The sequence below is a fragment of the Trachypithecus francoisi genome, unplaced genomic scaffold (assembly GCF_009764315.1).
Source record: "Trachypithecus francoisi isolate TF-2019V2 unplaced genomic scaffold, Tfra_2.0 Lachesis_group8, whole genome shotgun sequence".
Classification (NCBI taxonomy): Eukaryota; Metazoa; Chordata; class Mammalia; order Primates; family Cercopithecidae; genus Trachypithecus; species Trachypithecus francoisi.
This window is the reverse complement of record NW_022681473.1, coordinates 37,575,476-37,597,216: the sequence shown is the minus strand read 5'-3', so window position 1 is coordinate 37,597,216 and position 21,741 is coordinate 37,575,476. Positions and strand designations below refer to the sequence as shown.

The 21,741-nt window shown below is 39.4% G+C and overlaps 1 protein-coding gene and 1 long non-coding RNA gene across 2 annotated transcripts in view; one reads left to right on the top strand and one right to left on the bottom strand.

Annotated features, from left to right (window-relative positions):
* Positions 1 to 21,741, bottom strand: part of LGR4 (leucine rich repeat containing G protein-coupled receptor 4) — a 111,777-nt gene that overhangs the window by 23,420 nt on the left and 66,616 nt on the right. The window contains exons 3-4 of the mRNA XM_033203959.1: positions 4,056 to 4,127; positions 2,717 to 2,788 (exon numbers count right to left, since the gene is read on the bottom strand). Coding sequence (XP_033059850.1) covers positions 2,717 to 2,788; positions 4,056 to 4,127 — 144 coding nt within the window. The remainder of the gene's footprint in view (positions 1 to 2,716; positions 2,789 to 4,055; positions 4,128 to 21,741) is intronic.
* Positions 1 to 21,741, top strand: part of LOC117079836 — a 58,083-nt gene that overhangs the window by 26,332 nt on the left and 10,010 nt on the right. The window lies entirely within an intron of this gene.

Here is a 21,741-nt window from a genome sequence, read left to right as displayed (position 1 = left end):
CTTTAAAATACTATAATTCTTTAAGCTGAAAAGCATCAGCTATATCACAAAATGGAAAGAATATGAAGGTTTATTCAAGGTATTTTTCTATTTAAACTCCATGTGGTAAGAGATAAACTATTGCTTTATTTAGCTTTCTTGTTTAACGGTGAATAACATTTATTCACTCAATTTCTTTGTTATTTTTGTCTGGAAAACATGCTTCTATTTTCTATTCTCAAAAGCCAATTTTACAATTGACTGAGACTCATGTATTTTTAAATTTCTTGTCTAAACAAACTACAGTAACAAAATAATATTAAATGCAGATATTTAACTGCTGAAAGTCTTTGTTATCAATAAACACCTGTATAATCAAAAGATCTCCTTTCTCTCTATTCTAACTTACCAATAATGTAAGTATTATAAACACATTTTAAAACTGAGAAAAACCTAGGAAATTTAATCTTTGAGATATTTTAAGTCAATAAAAATGTAATCTGATGTTAAAAAATTTCTAGAGGAGATAATTATGACATGTCATTTTAATATTCTGCTGAGGTAATGCTTTAGTCATTTTAGTTTTATGGGAGGGAATTATGCTACCTTTTTATTAGTATCAACAATTGGCTTTCAGATTTTATAGTCATTATCAAACATACACTTGCATCAAACCACTTCTGATCAATTTCAATCCCTAATGAACTTTGCTTCTTTTAAGCACTATTCAAAACCACAATGAAATCTTTCATGTAATTCAGATCTGAAGAACAGATTTTCAAAATGACTCAAGTGCTGATAAGACTGTTTTACACCATGAGAGAACTTCAACTGTATCTAACTTCACCACTGCACCCACTCTACTAACAAATGCATGAACATTTCCTTCTTAAAGAAAACAGGCCTGACACATAGCAGATCCTTGTGTTTCTGATATATATGAAAACATCTCAATGCCTTTATAAAAAAAGTTTGTTTTATCTCCACTCCATACACTCATCCCAATTTTAGAGATAATTTAAGCAACTTGCTCCATGAATGATAAGTACAGTATGCTTTTTTAAAACATGAAAGAGAAACCTATGATTTCTGTGAAAAACACCACTTTAAATCATCTACATTACCAATAAATGTCTCATGTACTTTAATGTACTTATTGACCACAAATTAGAGAGAATATTTATATGTTTTCTTGGTAATTTTTCTGTTCTACAGTTGAAAGTAAGATTTTAGTCTTCTCTTTATTACCCTTTAAACTAGACAAAATAATTGAGTATTTTGATTATTAAATCTTACAAAATGACAATTCAATATGAAGGTCTTGAAGTAAAATACATTCTTAAGAAGCAAAAGAAAATATAACTATTTAAAATGTCTGATGAATTCAGGTCCAAGAGAGGTTAGATGACTTGCCCTGTGTACATCTATCCGAGGTGAGATAGTGTGTGAAGTCAGCAAGTAACATTTCTATAAGGGAACTCATTCCCACTGATTCATTTTAAGCGTCTACCTAGAACCTACTCAATTAGCTGTGGTGAAAAACAAATCCTTATATTCCATAACCTACCATTTTAGTGAAGGGAGCTACTTAATACAGACCACCTTAAATTAAACTTCCATTTGAACTAAGAATTAAATGGCCAACACCATGGATATTCCTTGTTTATGGGTTAGATACAGTTTAAAGTTTAACTTTACAGCATATATTTTTATTTTCACATTCATTGCTCATTAACTACTAGAATATCTAATCTAAAATCAAATAGTAAGCTATAATTTATAATTTCCAGGGATGTCTCTTTGGTGCAGTTAAAAATGGCTTTATGTTAGCAAACTGATGGGACAAGCAGCTCAATCATTTTCACCGTATATTTTCTAACTTGTGCGCATTTCCTACTATTTGCAGTTATTTCAAAGTATAATACAAAACCTAAGAGACAAATTCGTATACAAATACGTTATGTCACTAAAATGAAATTTTATACCAGCACACATAAGGGTGATAACTATTAACATTTTTTATTCAGAGTGCTTCTCGGGAGGTTGCTATTTAAAATTAGACTTCTGAATTCTACCTTTAAAAAGAAAACCAGCATTACTTCTATGTTACAGCCTAGGGATCTGCATTTTAGCAATCTCCCCCTAGTGAGTCTGTTGCAAAGCGTGGTCAAAGTACCACACTTAGAGAAACTATGCCCCCGAGTCCATTGTATTTGGTATTTAGGACATGAAGTGAGGCAATGCAAATTTGTATTCATTATTCTAGTAGAAGCTAATGAAGTTCCCTGTTTTGAAGAATACTTTTTCATTTTTTCCGAGAAGTTCCCTTGACCACATTGAGGAAGTACAATCGATTTGTTCTGATTATCATTACCACATGAAACAGAAACCTCTTTGTAGCTGTTTCTTGACAGTCAAGGCACAAGACACTAAAACTTCTGTACACATATAACTGGTTCCAAAGAGGTGCTGATCACCAGCTGTGCACAAGTTCATGGAAGTACACCCAGCAGTGAATACCTAGTAGTTTTCTCTCAGCCTCTAGGACAAGAGAAGAGGTAAACAGAACCACCTCCTTCTCCCTCACCAAAGGACATTTTGATAACATCGACTAGCTATCTTTGTTTTTATCTCAGATGAAAGGGTAAATCTCCTCTTTCCTTAGGATTCCAGTTCTTTACACCCTTAACAGCCAAAGTAGTCTCTTGGTGAGTCAAGAAATCAAGAAGTTACTTACAAAGACTGCAAAGCACTCAGCCCTCGAATGGCTTCACTGGGTACTGTTTTCAATTGATTATTCTGGAGCGTTCTGAAAGAAAATTTTTGGTTAGTGAGTAACAAGTGTTACATTTTTTCTTAGAAAAATTCAGAGCCCTTTTTTTTTTTCCAAAAAATATTTCCAATGTGAAAATGTGGGGGGAGGCGGAGGTGGAAAGCATCTAAGACAAGAGAATTGCAAAACTTTAGGAAGCACTTGTTGTAAAGCCAGAAAGGAAACCTATATTGCTATCCCAAGCCATGCCCTAACACAGACTTGCTGGGTAATCCACGTTTCCAAGGGTGATTTTGTTTCTGGTAATTAAGGCACTCTAGTTAATGTTCATCATCCTGGGTACTATCAGTTAATGTTAATTAGGAGCTATAACAAGTTAACTGGGAGGTATAATAAGCAAATCCGTTGGAATGCCTAATGCCTTTTCAAATTGGAATAAAGCAGAGCCCGGAAACATGGACATCAGGTAAAGCCAATTTTTCCAAGCGGATGGCAGATCCCAAGCTCTTAAGGAACAGCAGCAATGTCCTCAATGCATGTGGGGCCAGAAGAGAAATAGAGCTTTGATCATCTACTAGTTAGGGCCTGCCAAATAGATGCATAGATCCATACTGAAAATGAAATCCTTTTGATTTTTTGCCTGAAGCCATTCCTGTCACATTAATAAAATGACTGCCTGACATGAATCATAACCACAGAATAGACGAGATAAAGGTCCCACCTAGCTCACTGAACCAGAGAGGTCTAATGACCTGCTGAAGGTCATCCAGCATGGTAGTGGCAGAAGTGGGGGCAGTCAGTTCCCCTGTTTCCTAATCTGCCACACTCCAGGCTCCTGACCACTGCCAGGAATTTATTTCCTCACCGTTCGCTGGCTATATAAATTGTAGGCATCTGAATTCCCTCGAGCTCTAAAATTATTTTAACATTTGGAGCGCTTGTAAGCCTTTTTCCCTTTTAGGGTCAGGTAATTCAAAGTTCTTAGAGCTATAAGTAGAAACAAAACCCTACCAGTAAAACTTAAGTATGGGTTTGCTTCAATGCATTAGGCACCCAAAAAGTCTAACATTCAACTGTAATATGCTGGAGGTCAGAATACCTATTAGTTAGAGTTTTAACTTTTGTTATCTAGATGCAGGGTTGCCCAAATCAGCCTCTAGCCTCCCACACTCCCCACTGGCCACTCCTTAAATCTTTTAATCCTGAACTAAAAGAAACTGTGCTTAACCTAGTTCCAAGCATGTTGACTATGCAGAAAGAAAATACACAGCCAGCTGTGAAACTCTAAAATTGCATTACTTACAGAACTTTGAGTTCTTTCAACCCAGACAAGGCCTTTGGGTGGATAAAAGAAAGGTCGTTGCCCGCCAATTGTCTAGAAAAAAAAAAAAAGTAGCAAGAAAAAAAGATAGTGATTCAGACTTAAAATTCCGAATTTACAAAAACCTAATCTGTGATTAAAGCTCTATGTTAAACATTTCTCAAGTCTATCTGACATTAAACGTGGACTTAAACCCTTGCTAAAATGATCCTGCGAGTCTTCCAATGAGATAAATGTCTCTAGAATTTTTTTTTTAAGTCCCAATACAATAATTTAAGCAGGCACATTTTTATTCTGGTGAGGTCAAGCAAGCCAAAACACATTAAACCAAATTAAGTTTGCTATTCATGGTCACTCTGCAGCTTGCAGTGTTTTCTAAGGGCCTCATAAATACAAGACTACTGGTCAGCAGGCAAGAGTGTTTATACAGATTAGAGCAAACCAGTCTGTCAAGGAAGAATGCTTTTGGGAGGCAAGTCAGCCTGTTATCTCTGCATAACCAAGGGCAGCATATCCAGTGCAAAAGAGAGACAAAAAGTGAGTCACTGAAAGCATAACTTTCCAAACAATGGCCTATATTTTTTTTTCTGAAGTAAACAGGTTTTCCTAAAGAAATATTGACATGACAAATTCAAGTGGGGATAAAAGTAGAATAAGGAAAGGATAAGAATTCTTTGGATCCTTTTGTAAGAAATCTGGGCACCCAATTCATTCTGAGTCCTACTTTTCCTCCCATTTCCCTGGGCATAGAGAAATAGAAGAAAAAGTTGAACAGAAGATATTAGGGAGAAGAATCAGGATGCAGGGCAGTGATTCACGTAAGTTAACTTGTAGACAGGTGAAGTGAAGGAAAGTTTTCAAATGTGCATTCAAAAATGATGATTGTGTGTTCATATGATCAAACACAGGACACTCCTGGTTCCTGGTTCTGTCAGGGATACTCTCCTAACCAGCTAGATTCTGTAACTGTGTATATATATTTTTTAATGCTCTTTTCCACACATGTCTCAGGACCACATAGTCACCAAGTCCTCCTTTAAAATTCCTCTGTTAAAATTTATAATTAAATTTTTTAAGTTTAAAAATTTATAAAACTTAATGTTTATAATCCCTCCTTTAAAAGGTATGCATTTCCACTATTCTTCCTATTCCCTCCCTAAAACCTCTGCATCCCTAAGCCTTATTCATCAATTTATTCATTCATTTAAAAATGAGTACCTAGTAAGTGCCAGACACACAACATCTTTAGGTTCCCCCCCTCCTCTTCTAATCTATTCCACTTATACGTCCTGATTTTAGGGATACAAGAAAGATATTTTACCCGCCTTAAAATCTGAAGTCACTGTGGCCTGAAGCTCTACTTTTAGATGCATTGTTCCCTCTTGAAGTGGTGTTCCACCTATTAATAAAATGCAAATTGCCCTGGGAAGTGTAATCCTTACCTAACATTAACACAGAGGCGATTGCACTGAAGATAGGGGGCGGGAAGGGGACAGGAAAGCAAATAGTCAAAAGACCCAGAAAAGGGGTATGAAGAATTATTTCTTCAATGGCAAGAATAACAATGCTGGATTCTCAGGCAATACCACCAAGTTTAGCACAGTTCATGCTCCTAAACTAAATTCTTCCTAAAAAGTCCTCCCACCATGCACTCTGTTTCTCACAAGGCATGCAAGCACCTACATTCTACACTGCATTGCCTTTCAACATTTCCCCATAACCCAGGCTCACAACAGCTTGCTTTTGTGCCGTCAGCCTTGTAGCCCTTCATCTCCCAGGGCCCACCAGAAGTAAAACAAGGGACTGAAGAAGACGGTTTTAAGGCCTCTTCAGTTGCTTCCATTTTAAAATATTTCTCTTTAGCAAATCCTCTTGGTTCTAGACTAGCCAGCTTTACCACTACATTTTTTACTTATTTATTTATTTTATTTATTTATTTTTTTGAGACGGAGTCTCACTCTGTCGCCCAGGCTGGAGTGCAGTGGTGCAATCTTGGCTCACTGCAATCTCCACCTCCTGGCTTCAAGCAATTCTCCTACCTCAGCCTCCAGAGTAGCTGGGATTACAGACGCCCACCACCACGCCCAGCTAATTTTTGTATTTTTAGTAGAGACGGGGTTTCACCATGTTGGCCAGGCTAGCTTCGAATTCCTGACCTCAAATGATCTGCCTGCCTCGGCCTCCCAAAGCACTACATCTTTTAAATGTTTCACCTAGCAACCTCATTTGTACCCCCTTAAACACCCAACTGCAATGCTGCTTCTCTTGAAGGCTTCAGTTCTTATAAATGTGCCCTATGCACGAACACTCAGAGCTCATAAACTTGGTCACAAGCTACCGTCTACTGGTTGTTTCTTGTATATTAGTCTTGTGGGCCAAGTACAAATGCCTTCAAGAGCAGGGTGTGCATCTCAAACTTCTGTTACCACCCACCGACGTGCCAATTCATTAGCTAGAAACTGCTTTCTCAGAAGCTCCTCCTTGAAAATGCTCACCATTCCGACGCCATAGCATCCCAAAGTCTACCTTAGTGCAAGCTTGGTACAAGCAATCTCAAAGGGATCTGTCTCACTCATTAAATTCAACTGATAATGCTCACAGCTGTAATGCAAAGTGTTTAAAAGGTCACATTTTAAAAGATCATATTGCACCACAAGAGCCATAAGAGGCAGTAGTCATCTTTCTCCAGGGCCTCAGATAGCCCTATGATTGCTCTTCCAAGTGTTAAAAAGCTAGAGTCCTCCAAAAAAGAAATACTATAAACAGACTAAGGCTGTTGCAGGATTCTTATTATTCTTTTGTCTCTAATATGAGTCTTGAATGTCCTTGTATCTATGGGGCTTTCCTTGAGTTCAGCCTATTGTGCTGGGCTCATTAAAAAAAAAAAAAAAAAGTATTTTATAAAGTAACAAAGAAAAGTAGCAAAATGCAGAACACCTGATTATCTTGTCAACAGAAAAGAGTGTTTGACCACATTAGCCAAAATATTTGCTTCCTTTTCCCAAATCTCTGCCCCTTTTATAAACCATGAGAAAACTAAAGTCACATAACTTCAAAAAGCATTTTCTTTGTCTTCTATCTTTAATATAAATGACAAAATGAGCTCTGCATGAGGCTTATCCTGAAATACAAGCCAACGATCTGAAGAAATAAACACTACTAGTATGTGGTGGACAGTGATAATGCCTTCCAAGAGGACACCCTACTTTGATTACTTAGTTTGTTAGAAGAGTAAACATATCCTGTGGAGCCTTCAGGAATGTATCTACCTAAGTTTACCGAGCTGCTGTGTTAATGAGTAACAAGCACAGCAGCTTGGTAAAAGCTCTGCAGCTTCAGTAATTGCACCCTCCAGAAGCTCTTCACATGTTGCTTATTTTATGAGCTAGTATTTCTTATAGCAAACCTTGGGGATGCTTCATGTCTAAAAGCTCAGATTCAGAAAAGAGCAAAGTAAATAAATAGCAGGGTTAGGAACAAAATCCCAAATTCTTTGGAAGAAAAAAACTATAAGCCTACAGTAGTTGCAGACACTGTGATAGTGACAGATGGTACACAAACATTCTTTCATTTTAATTATCTCAAGACAGCCGCCCTGCTTTTCTGAGTCCCTGAGTGGTTAGGTGACTTGGCCTAAGTCACACAGCTGGTACATAAAGGAGCCAGCATTCAAGTTCTCTTGCCTGGCTGGCTGAAATACTTATCCACTTCTACCTGTATTGTGATGCCTCTGGTAGTCACCAAAAGATTAGGAAATAATTCTCAGAAAACGTGGGGCAGAGTGGACTTGGGCAAGTTCATAGCCTTGTCTGAGTATCAATAGCTGTCACCTAGCAGAACAAAGGTAGTAAGGAGAGACTATGCATTAGGAGCTCAAAACTGCTATTACAGAAAAGTTACCAACAGACCTACAGTGCCATCCTTCCCATAGCCAAAGATGACCAGCAAGAGTGGCTGAGAATGGGATTCCTTGAGTGCCCAAAGGTAGGGCATGTCCTAAACTCAGTGAGACTTGGTTAAGGATATACAGCATTCTCTGTTGTTTGTTTTTTTATTATTATTATTTTTATTTTTTTAGGCAACTCCCAAGGAAAAAGAGGTGGCTGATCCTGAGGAGGAATTTGGCCCTCCATTAGCAAAGACCAGCCACTTCCCATTCCATGCCTGGGTTTGCACTTCAGTGCTATAGCCAACAGTTTTCTTAGTTTCTCACTACTTCAGGACCTATTGGCTACTCCCAGAAAACTTTTTCATTGACTAACTCATGTTATTTATATTTTTCTTTTTGCCCCACAAACAATATTCTTTTACTATTTTCCAGTGCCTATGAAATACTAAAGAAAAAAAATAACTATCAGGGTGAAAAAATCAGGGTAAAAGTGGTATGGTTTTCTGTTCGTGTTCTGTTTCCAAAACCACAGAGAATGTCTCTCTGCAAGGTTTCAACCCATCCACTCTTTGACTCCTCCTGTTACCACCTGATATTTTTTCCTCCTATACTACTGCCATGAATTTCTACAGTATTCCTGCCTCAAACCACTTAATCTTTTTAAAAAGCACAATTCTAAGCATTTTCCCAAAGGCTCTCTTTTCCCCTACTGCAACTTAGCACCATTACTACGTCCAAACACACGCTGCGTTGCCACCTCTGCCTCATTGCTCACACCATCTCCTTCACCTGAAATACCCACAACTCTGCCCTCGGCAAACTGAAGCCTTGTTCAAGTTGTCCAAGTAGGGTACATCACCACCAGTATGAACTCATTATGATACCACCTTCCTTTGATTCCGCAGGTACCTTAGACAAAGCTGTCTCATTGGGTGCATCTTAGTCTGCCTTTAGTTCCTTTGTACTGCTCTGATCTTCTTCAGTGATCTTACATGTCCCTCACGAGCAGGGACTAGGTCATCTTTATTCTGTATTCCTTTGTAGGACCCCTTAAAAAGAGAAGATACTTGGTATTTGCTGTAATGTCTCCACTAAGCCCCATTGTAACACTCTGGATTTGCAAAGCAAATATTACTACTGAAAGGGTGAGAAAGCTTCCTGATTATCTTCCCTTTTCTGCAGCTTTTCTCATTTCATTTCTACTCCCTCACTCTCCTAACCGGAAAGAAAGAACTACGTGGCTACAGTGTCAAGTGCCAGGGCAGACATCTTCTCTCTTGACATATGCTGGAAGTATCTTTTCTTAAGGAAAGGTGGGGAGGAACTTTAAACATAGGAACATCAGTCCACTGGTCTACAGTAGTATCTCAACACACACTGTGTTGTGCACGTGATCACACAGAATTAAAACAAGTCTAGCAGGATTTCAAAGGGGACACCGTTTACCTTAAGGCAACTCCCACTTACTCTGTTTGCTACAACAGTCCCAGAAGCAAAGAGAGCAAAGACAGATAATGGAGAGAAAGAGAAAGGGCAGAGGAGAGGCAAAAAGCAATCCTCTAGATTTCCGCTTTCCCATTGGATTTGGAACCATTCCAGGAAGCGGCATACAAGTGACTCAGTGTGCAATGTCTCTGTGAATCTGTTTTGTGTGCATTTATTATTCATAAAGACCATGGATTGACATTAGGGGCTCCTTCCAGGGAAAGCTTTTTGGAAAGCAAGAGTTTTCAATAATATTCTCGACTCTTAATGCATATATGACCTGAAATTTCCTATCTGCTCTCCCTTCCAGCAGGGGGAAGAAGTAGAAACTGCGCTGTCTAAATATGGGGCACTGGTCAAGCGTGTGTGTGAAGGACTAGGCCACATTTCAGATGGTAACCTGGGCCAAAGTTAATTTCTTCATGAAATGCACTGAGCTACACTAGTTTCTTCCCTTGGGAAGCAACTTAAGAAACATGAGAGGCAAGTGTGAAACAGAATTTACCAATTGGGGTTATTTCTCTGAGAAATGCTGTGACTAGGTTTCTTGTGGTCTATTACAGAAATTTCATTGTAGCCATTTGGCTGGAATTCTAGCCAAGAATTAGTGGAGTAAGAAATACCATATATACACTGATTAGACATATGGACTGAGCAGCAGGGAGGGCACATGAGGATTCAGTGGCTTTTAGCAGCTGTTGTGAGACGTCGGGCAGAAAAAGCAGAGGGAGGCTACAGCAACTGTGCACACAAATAATAGAGTACTTTCTTACTAATGGCAATTTCCCTTTCCCCTTATGGAGAGGTTGGAGAGTAGATGATAAAGCCAGAAGAGAGTGACCACAGCCTGCCATTCACTATGCTCCTACCTTCCCTTTGCAGAGGTGGTTACCAGATGGCCTGGCATTGTGCTCCCGTCAAGTCCTGCCTGAAAAGTACTTTGAGCACCACCATTCCCTTCTGAGCAACATTTATCTACCCCTCAGCAACGTTTTCTCCTCTTCCTCTTCCTCTTTCTTTCTCTCTCTCTTTCTCTCTTTTTTCTGAGATGGAGTTTCGTCCTTGTTGCCCAGGCTGGAGTGCAATGGCAGGATCTCGGCTCACTGCAACCTCCACCTCCCAGGTTCAAGCAATTCTCCTCCTGCCTCAGCCTCCCAAGTAGCTGGGATTACAGGCATGCCCCACCACACTCGGCTAATTCTGTATTTTCAGTAGAGACTGGGGTTTCACCAAGTTGGTCAGGCTGGTCTCAAACTCCTGATCTCAGGTGATCCACCTCCCTCAGGCTGCCAAAGTCCTAAGATGGGCCTGGCTCTCCTTGTTTATTTCTACACCTACTTTTTTTTTTTTTTTTTTTTGAGACAGAGTCTCGCCCTGTCTCCCAGACTGGAGTGCAGTGGCGCAATCTCAGCTCACTGCAAGCTCTGCCTCCCGGGTTCACACCATTCTCCTGCCTCAGCCTCCCCAGTAGCAGGGATTCCACACCCAGCTAATTTTTTGTATTTTTAGTAGAGACGGAGTTTCACTGTTCTATACCTACTTTTGAAGCCACACATAGGAAGTATCCCAGCTTCTCCTGGGATGCCATTCTATTCCCTCAAGTGGGTGGATCACCGCAGTGCCACATATGTATGAAGCACACTAGGCACAACCACCAGCCCATGACACTGCCTCCAGAGAAGGCATTTCTAGTTCAAAACGGTACTACAGCATTTAACAGGATGCGAGTGACATTCTTTTATTAAATATAATTTGAAATCATCAAGATCCAAAATTTTGGCAACTGCCTTTTTTTTTTTTTCTTTTTGAGATGCAGTGGAGTTTTGTGCTGTCTCCCAGGTTGGAGTGCAGTGGCATGATAGCTCACTGCAACCTCCGCCTCCTGGGTTCCAACAAGTCTCCTGCCTCAGCCTCTGGAGTAGCTGGGATTACAGGCTCCCACCACTATGCCCAGCTAATTTTTGTATTTTTAGTAGAGATGGGGTTTCACCATGTTGGCCAGGCTGCTCTCGAACTCCTGACCTCAGGTGATCCACCTGCCTCAGCCTCCCAAAGTGCTGGGATTACAGGTATGAGCCACCGCGCCCGGCTGGCAACTGTTTTAAAAAGCAAAATACATACTTCTTAAAGTCCTGAGCCATATATTTATTAATATGTCAAGGGCTATGTGTTCAGAACTATTTGGGCTCCCGTGAGAAATAAAGACTGAAAGAGGTATACTGGTTCCCACGTAGGAGCATTTGGTATCAATATACGTTAACAAAAAACTATCATTTGTGTAGTACTTTCCATTTTCGTTGTCCTATTATTATACAGGTTGAGCATCCCTAATCTGAAAATGTGAAATGTGAAATGCTCCCAAGTTCGAAGCTTTTTGAGTGCTGACATGCATGACACTGAAAGGAAATGTTCGTTGGGTATTTTAAATTTCAGATATCAGATGTATGATGCTCAAGCAATGGAAATATTCTAAAATCTGAAAAAATTGTGAAATCCAAAACACTTCTGGTCCCAAGTATTTCAAATAAGGGATACTGAACCTACTGGCCCTCAAAACCACCCTGTGTCATGGGCCAAGCAACCTTATCGCCCCCCCTAGTCCTCCTGTTTTTTCGTTTTTCTTTTTTTAAAAGATAAGGAATATGAGCCTATTTCCTATGTGCCTTCCCCAAAGACCTACAGCACCTAAATAATGTAAATCCCAGGAATGAAACAATGTAAATAAACTAATGTAAATCCTAGAAACAGAAAAGTGTTGTTTTGTGTTATTGTATTCCTTTTTTCTTTTTCTTTTTTTTTTTTTTTGAGAAGCAGTCTCACTTTGTCAACCCAGGCTGGAGTGCAGTGGTGCAATCTCGGCTCACTGCAACCTCTACCTCCCAGGTTCAAGCGATTCCCTTGCCTCAGCCTCCCGAGTAGCTGGGATTACAGATGCCTGCCGCTATGCCTGGCTAATTTTTGTATTTTTAGTAGAGACAGAGTTTCACCATGTTGGCCAGGCTGGCCTTGAACTCCTGACCTCAAATGATCCACCCACGTTGGCCTCCCAAAGTGCTGGGATTACAGACGTGAGTCACCGCACCTGGCCTGTTTTGTGTTATTTTCTACCATTGACTTCAAGAGGACCAGAGGATATGGTTACTTAGTGAATAAAGAGGGCTAACAACTAACAGCATCCTTTATAGTTCTGCTTCGACACTGTTGCTATCAGTATAAACCTCATCTGAGACAGCACATCAGAATAGTTCTACATCAACTAACAATGTACTACCCCATTTCTTCACATACTAGGGAAGACTTTTGCATCTTCATATAACTCTTATGAAAGTATATGTAAAAATTTTATATGTTTTAAGAATGTACATGAATTAAGAAACCCTTATTATGGAAATTCTCAAGGTTTTAAGATAGCTTTCCTTTGCCGAGAAGGGAGAAGTTATTTCACATATATTTCATATTATATATTTCTATTTAAACGCACAACAATGAAAGCAGTAATGCTTAACAAAAAATAAGTATGTTTCTGCTAAAACTTGGTTTACAGGCCATCTAGAACTCTTCTACCTACTAAAGAGCTTTATATTCAATTCAAGGAAACTTTAAGTTCCACCCGCACCAAATTGGCCTTGTGTCTCCCACTTCTTACAGGAACCCATGGAATACTTTATTTTATAGGTAAATCAGTAAAAACCCAGGCAACAGTTACACTTCCTGAGCAAAGTTATCCTGACAACCTAGTCATTTACCCTCTGGCAATAAACACATGCAATATCCGCCCATGTGAGGAAATAATATGTTCCAGCTTTAAAAAAATTTACAGCCAACGTCAACCAACAAATATTTATTGAGTTTCTACTACAGGCCAAGTACCCTAGGTATGGCAAAGGAGGTACTGAGTTTTCCCATGACATTTCTTGTTTCATTTCTTTTAAATAAGGACAGTTCATTAATCACAAACTTCAATGGAATTCCATTTTTATATAGACAGATAAGGTTTCTTACATCAATCAATTCAAAATGAGAAGAAATCCTTTATCTTAATCCCTCCCTCCATTTCAAGTTCAAGAATGTGGTAACTGTCACCAAGGTCATATAGAAGTGTGACAACAGGCCCTGCCCTTCCTTAGAGAAAAGTCAATAGAGTTGAGGAGACAAGTACACACTGACACACTTGACGCACGAAAGAACAAGGCATGCAATACGCTGCTAAGTGGTGAGGAGTAGAGAGAGTGCAAGAGGGGCTTGGAAAAGGAAGATCAGAGAAGGCTTCACACGGCAGAAAGGGCTCAAATAGCTGTATAAACATGGGTAAAATGTGAATATAGAGAGGTACTCTGGCAGACCCTGTTGGTTGCCTACCTAACACCTTCACGCCTTCCTGGCAGAACCTATATTTGTTCAAATATCCTCTCGTCCACATGACTCAGCTCCATGAGTAAATACCAACTGACCTTAACCCATCCTGCTGGTCCCATTCCGGTAACTGGTTTAGGAATAGACCTGTGACCCCAGCTCTGGTTAATGAAGTGAGAGGAAGTCTACCAGGGGTATCTGAGAAATACAGTTCTACTCTTAAATGAGAATACATTAGAAGGATGACCCTTTTCTCCTTCTAGGTGCTTTCCTGTCTAAGTATTCTATGTGGAGTGATAACAGGATGGTATAGCCCCTCCTGGGGAAAGCACACTAGGAAGTAGGAGAGAGCCTGGGTTCTTGATGACGTGGCTAAGAAACTCCATGAATCAGCCCTGGAATAGTTCTACCACCTTGTCATGTAAGATAATACACTTCCTTACTGTTTAAGTTACTTTTAATTGAATTTTGTCACTTGCTGCCAAAAGCACGTTAATTGCCTAAATGATAACTATTCTTCTTTTCTTACCTAGTAATAGAATGCTGATTTTAGTCCAGACAATGATATACCCAGTCCAAAAGTCCTGTTTCCCAGCATCCCCTGCTGTTTGGCCATGTGAGATGTGAACAGGTGCATTGTGTGGTATGTTCAAGATGGCTTCTTAAAGGAAGCTGGCTACTGGGAACTATGTCCCTCTCTATTCCCTACTTCATCCTATCTACTGCTGAGGATAGGGTCTTGATGGCTACAGCTCCAGTACACAGTCATCTAGTGATCTTGACATGTAAGCGAATACACGAAGAACTACAGAGCAGAATATCAGGGACTACATCTCTGCCAACTTTGTGGCACATCATAGTAGCTCCAGGTCACCAGGCTGCAGATTTCATATTCATGTAAATAAAATACACCTGGTGTGTTTAAAGACACTGTTACTTGGAGTTTTCCATTATAAACAGTTAAATCTAATTGTAATACAAGAATTTAGGAAGAGACCTAAATTTGGCAAGCCACACTGTAATAAAAGCAGCACAATTAGAGACAGTACATCTAATAAACAAAGACTAGATAGGATAAGAATATTTCACAGCTGGGTGCGATGGCTCATGCCTGTAGTCCCAACACTTTGGGAGGCCAAGGCAGGAGGACTGCTTGATCCCAGGAGTTAGAGACCAGCCAGGGCAACCCCATCTCTACAAAAGATATAAAAATTAGCTGGGCACGGTGGCATGTGCCAGCTACTCGGGAAGCTGAGGTGGGAGGATCGCCTGAGCCCATGAGATCAAGGTTGCAGTAAGCTACATTGCACTCCAGGCTGGACAATAGAGTGAGACCCTGTCCAAAACTGCTGTTCATAACGCCACCACAAAGCGAGAGATTTGTTACATAAAATGTGAATCATCCAAATGATAAAGTACTATGCATTTATTAAATGATGGTAAAAACTAGATGCATTAATATATAAATATTATAATATGGCAGATATAGTATAAATGGAAAATATAGTAGGAGTCTATTTTTAAAGATAATTGTATACATATACTCGGAGAAAAGTTTGGAAGGATGTACAAAATATTAACCATAGTTATCTCTCCATGGTAGGATAATGGCTCCATATCTTTCAAATATGATAAATCTTCAAGATTTAAAAAACTGAGTATCCACTTATTTTTTGTAATTGTTTTTAAAAACAATTTTTTATTAAGCATTTTTTATTAAGTCCAGTTTTTATTAAGCATTTTTATAACTATGATTTTTTTAAAAAGCTGAATGTATCTGTGATACAAATATTCTAGCATATCTAAAATGATCATCTTTGAAGTATGCATATAGTCCAGACTAACAGGCAGTGAACAGGGGAAAATGATGATCAAATTCTAAGTCAAAGGTCCCACTAAAGCACATATTTATTGTGTTGCATGGCTTGATTAAGAGTGGTCAATGTATGAAAGAAATGACTTAGCCTATTTTCTTGCTGGAAAATTGAATCCCACTAGTAGAAAATCAAACACATTTTCATTTACTTATAGTCACTACTATATTTAGACAAAGAATAGTCAGTATTGATTAAAATAAATAAATGAACCAGCAAACCATGGTTTCATTTGCCTCTCTACACTTTTGGAACCCTATGCCAAACACTGTAATACTGAACCACTTGATTCTCCTGCTCGATTTCCACTAGTCCCCTATGAAGTCCTGATTTATCAAATCCAAACTCTGATTCCATCACATCTTTCATCACCTTCATTCCTGGGCTGCTAAGCACTATGGGACAAAATTAAAGATCTAGTTGGTTTCACTGCAAATTTATATTATCTAAGCCCAACTCGGTCCTTACAATTCTTCAATAATACTTTCTTCATTTCAGACTGACCCAATTAAACAAATGTTTCCCACAGTATGCCTAGTCCCTAGATCCTAGTGTCCTGTGAATAACTATGGTTTCCTTCTGCCCAGCAGGTCTTCCTTTCTCTTTTCTTCTGCTTCCTTTGGGGACTTCTCAACTCCAAGCAGTCCTATCAGGATGAGTCCAAAACCCAGGTGGCACCATACCACCCCAAACAGAGTGCAAGGATAGGCATCAGTCTGGCCAATCAGGATCCCCCTAGGAGTTTTGCAGTGAGGAACACTTTTAGATATTTATTTTGGGTGCCTAGATGCAACAATGTACTGAAACGTATATTTCCCACTCTATGGAGACAGGCTGTTTGCAACAGGAAAGAATGAAGCCAAAACACAAAAGTAGAGACAACTGAAGCTAAGAAATGGAAAGCATGAGAAAACTCTTGTAGCTTTAAGCCTCGAGATCCAATAACATCTGAAGCCAACTCCACTTCTGGACTGTCCAGTTCTATCTACATGCAACAATAAATCCTCTATTATGCTTCAGCTGGGTTTCTGTCTCTTAAACCCAATAGAGTCCAGTCAAATGCAGTACAACTTCTAAGTTTTAGCCACTCTCCAAAAACCACCTATTAGTAGTCCCCAAATGCCTGTTTCTTGATGAGCTTCTTTACCCAAAAGTCACTTTCCCCAACTTACTGAAATGATTCCAAAATACTTAAAGAAGTCAAGGCCCTTTCTCAGTATCTAGTCATGGGCATCTTTCTCCAGCATGTCAGTGTTGATCCCTCATTTCTTTGTGAAAAACCTCTCCTGCCACAGCTCCTGGGGCAGAGTTCTGCCCCAGTTCTCCTGCTCCTCTGGCACTCGGTCTTCTTCCCACACCCTGATTCAAGTGTTTCCTAAGGAGTTGTCTTTGGCCTTCTTCCCTTTTCTTCTACCCTCTTTCCCTTGGCAAGCTCTTTCACTCTAATGTTTCCAGTAATGACCTCAAAATAAAAGACTCCTAAATCTATACCCATGATATACTATTCTATAATCTATGCCCTTCAATCTCTATCCTGGACTCTACTCCTGAATTTCCAGATGACTCCACCCATATCCCACCTGAACTCCATATGTATGTTAAAAACAGCATTTAATTATCTTCTCTTCTAAAAAATTTTCTCTTTCTGCATTGTTGCTAATTTTGTCAAAGCACCACCAGACGCCTGGCAATCTTTTTTTTTTTTTTTTTTTTTGACGGAGTTTCGCTCTTTTTGCCCAGGCTGGAGTGCAATGGCGTGATCTCGGCTCGCCGCAACCTCCGCCTCCCGGGTTCAAGCAATTCTCCTGCCTCAGCCTCCCGAGTAGCTGGGATTACAGGTATGTGCCACCACCCAGGCTAATTTTGTATTTTTAGTAGAGACGGGGTTTCTCCATCATGGTCAGGCTGGTCTTGAACTCCCGACCTCAGGTGATCCACCTGCCTCGGCCTCCCAAAGTGGTGGGATTACAGGCATGAGCCACCATGCCCAGCGACTCCTGGTAATCTTAAAATTCAGTGTTAATGATGTTACCCCTATTATCCCAGCCAAGACATTCTCCTGATTCTGTTTCCATAACATCTTTTGAATAGGTGCCCTCCTCCTTCTCCCTGCCTCCCATCTGCCCTAATTCGGATTCTCATAATTCTCACCTAGACGATTGCCATTGGCATTTTCATTTCTCCCTGAGCTCTCTCAATTTCAAACTCTCTGCTATAAGACTACATTTATTGAAGGTTATATCTGAACAAATCATTCCCTAGCTCAAAAAAACTTCAAGAGTCACTCAAGAGTTTAAACTCTGTCAGTCTGCCAAAATGTCCTTAGTCTAGCCCCAAACTCTATGTATCTTTTCCATAACTTCCTTTCAATAATCCAAAATTGCAACCAAACCAACCATTTTTACCACCTATCCCAGTCTCTGTCCCCATCTTTGCTCATGCTCCTCTGCAGATCCTTGCACATATTCTCTTGAATAACTCCTCCTATCCTTCAAGGCTCTCCAGAAATGCCATTGTTCCTTCTTGCTAGAAGTAATTTCCCTTCTGATCTGAACTCCCATAACAAGTATACCATCCCTCTCCCTTGAAGGCAAGAATTCCATTTGGTGCACTGAACGTAGTGGTTCAGCTAACAAAAGTTTGTTGAATGTATTATACATTGTCTAGCAAGTCCTTCCTCATCCCCCTTTCCACATCTATAGGGGCATAGTCAGATCTGGAATCGACACCCAGCTTATAATGATCTATGTAAACTTGGGTCAGTAACTTAACCTCTTTAATTAAAGCTCAGGCTATCCATCAGCAAAATGGGAATAAAGATAGCTCACAGAGTTTTATGAGTTAAAACAAAACAATGTTTTCTAGAAGGGCCTATGTGGCGTATTAGTACAAGCTCCCTCATGATTTCTCTGTTTTCACCCTTAATCTCTACTCTGAGAGCTCCCCAAATGACACACTATAGGGAACGGCTTGAGTAAGATAAGTAACACTCCTATATGACTTCTGTATGTGCTTCCCAACAATAAGGGTGGTGATCTTTGCTAATATTTTTAACTGTGAAACATCACCAGAGCAACTGAGTAATTATTTTGCTTTTTCTGGGACATTACTGCAGTCAATAGAGCTTATCTGAGAAGGCTACATCAGGGGAGTAAACGTTAAGTGAGTCAAACTTTAGTTTGGAAGCAAAGGGAATTCCTTGTATTAGAAGAGAACAATAGCTACTTTGTACAGCTCTGAACAACCCAGAAAGACTATTTGAGACTATGCATCTCAGAGATACAAAAATTGGTAAGATATAGAAGAGATGGCATTGAACTCTGTAAGGTCTAATTTTGGCTCAGTTACATATTAACTGTGTTACTGTGGACAAGCCACTTATCTACTATTGGGTCTTGATATTCCCATCTGTAAAATGGTATGGCTAGATAAGGAAATTTTCTCCTGGGAAGAACTCCTTGTTCACAAATTTGTTCAGTAAACTTACTACAGAAAATACTGGGCAGCTGATCACCTTTGACAGTCAGATGTTGACCTACTTAGAGTTGCAGGTAATAGTGAGTGGATGGTCCCTTTAGCTTCCCTCCAATTCTGTGCCTTTTGAGGCAACATTATAGCTTAGAAATTAAGAGCAATGACTTGAATCAGATTAACATAGATTCAATTCCTGGCTGTGCTTTTATTCTATGAGCACAGTTAGGTTTTCCACCTCTCTAAAGCCTCCATGTCATCATCTGTAAATAAGTAATAATAAACTTCTCATAGGGGTCTCAAGAGTATTAAATGCAGTAGAATATATTTTTAGCACATAATTTTTAGCATTAACTTTGGTAAAGACTACGAAAAAATAGTTTTAGAAATTTAAAATCAATTATTGAAACACAGGAACCAGATATAATTTATTATTCTGGATAATATCCTGGACCAGATTTTTTTTTTTCTTTTTCTCTAAAGGATATCAGTGGGACAGCTGTTGAAATTTGAATAAGAATTGTAGATCAGTCCGGCCGGGCGCGTTGGCTCAAGCCTGTAATCCCAGCACTTTGGGAGGCCGAGACGGGTGGATCACGAGGTCAGGAGATCGAGACCATCCTGGCTAACACGGTGAAACCCCGTCTCTACTAAAAAATACAAAAATCTAGCCGGGCGAAGTGGCGGGCGCCTGTAGTCCCAGCTACTCGGGAGGCTGAGGCAGGAGAATGGCGTGAACCTGGGAGGCGGAGCTTGCAGTGAGCTGACATCCGGCCACTGCACTCCAGCCCGGGAGACAGAGCGAGACTCCGTCTCAAAAAAAAAAAAAAAAGAATTGTAGATCAGATGATAATATATATCAAAGCTAGTTTTCTGAGTTTGACAATTGTCTTGTGGTTATTCAAGAGAATATCCTTTCTGGACTACACACTGCAATATTTAAAGATTTATCTACAATTTACTCTCAAATGGTTCAGAAAAAAATGTACATATATTTTGTATGTGTGTGGAGGGAAACAGAGAGAGAAAGTTAACATTTGGGAAATCAGAGTGAAGGGTATATGAAAAATTATGCTTGCAATATTTTCTAAGTCTGAAAATACCTTGGTACAGAATATTATATAGATGTGTGTGCAGAATGTTTTTAAATACGTTTTGTATATGCTATTATCATGGGTTGAATTACATATATGAATTGAATAGCTGTATTTGACATACGTTATGTCTGTGTATAAATATGTAATTCAATTATTTTAAACTATTTAATTTGACCCACCCCTGTTTTTATTTGATTTTAAACCTTTCTGTCTGAATTATTTACCAGTCCCCTTCTATAAAGTAGTAATTCCATTTAGAAATAACTGTCCTATAGGTGAAATAAAATGACCAGTAATCTTCAATTAGTATTCAGAGACCTAAGTTTCGCTTTAGGTCTTGTGAAGAGACTAAGTTTCACTTTAGCATTGTGAAGTCTTCCAAAGTCAAATCATGTTTTGAAACGACTGGAATTATCCTAGTCATATAGTGTGCATTAAACAATAACTGTCCAAGTGCCAAAGCTGGCAATGGCTTCTACTGCTTTGCCACATCAAAGTAACAGCCACAGCAATTTTTTCAGTGACAGACTATGGAAAATTAGCTGGATATTCCTTCTGCTGTTTCTAACTCAATCATTTTCACAGCTCCAAATTTCAGCCATCCCCCAAATGACTACTGATACCCAACAAGCCTAAAGGAGAGCCAAAACCATGTCTGACAACGTCAGGTCAGGCAGCAGAGCCTGTCAACGCTAAGTGAATGTTTTCTTTAATCTGGCTTTCCTTTTACAATGCAAACAGAAACTGCAACTTCTATCCCCAAGCAAAACCATCTCTCTTCCAAATAACTTTAAGGAAGACTGCAATGTTTAAGATGATTAGTGAAATTTATCACGGCGACATAGCACTTTATGGTCACAAATCACTTTTACATCAATTATCCCATATTCCCTTTACAGTACTTCTGTGAGAAGTTCCATTGTAAAGAATAGGAAAGTAAAGTGCAAAGATTTCAGAACCTTGCATGTACTGAATTTGGGGCCACAATCTATGTTTCTATATTCCCAAAAGGTGTTGGGGGAGAGCAGGAATCACTAGGTAACACTATTTACGAACTATAAAACTTTCAAAAAGTAGGTTAAATATACAGAAGGAGCAGGATTGGAAAAAGAGTGAGAAAAAATTAAATGTGAAAACAAAACAACTGGCAACAATAGTATCTGAAGTACATTTCACTGAAAAAGTTGGATGGAATATTTTCCTGAGAACAAATACATTATCACTCACAGTGTTCCAGAAAGAACGGGGCTCTAGGGGCCTGACTTCAAGTCCCAGCAAAACAACATACCAGGCTCATGAACTCCAATAAGGCCATTAACCTCGTCAGCTCAACGTCTACCTTTGTGAAACTGACTTTCCTTTCAGAGTTATGGGAATGGACTTCTGTTCATTGTAAAGCTCTAGACACATACTATTTACGATCCTATCTTTATAAAATGGAATTCTTTGGGCCCCAAATAGATCAGCTCTCTGTGTTCCCAGTCTCAGCAAACGGCACC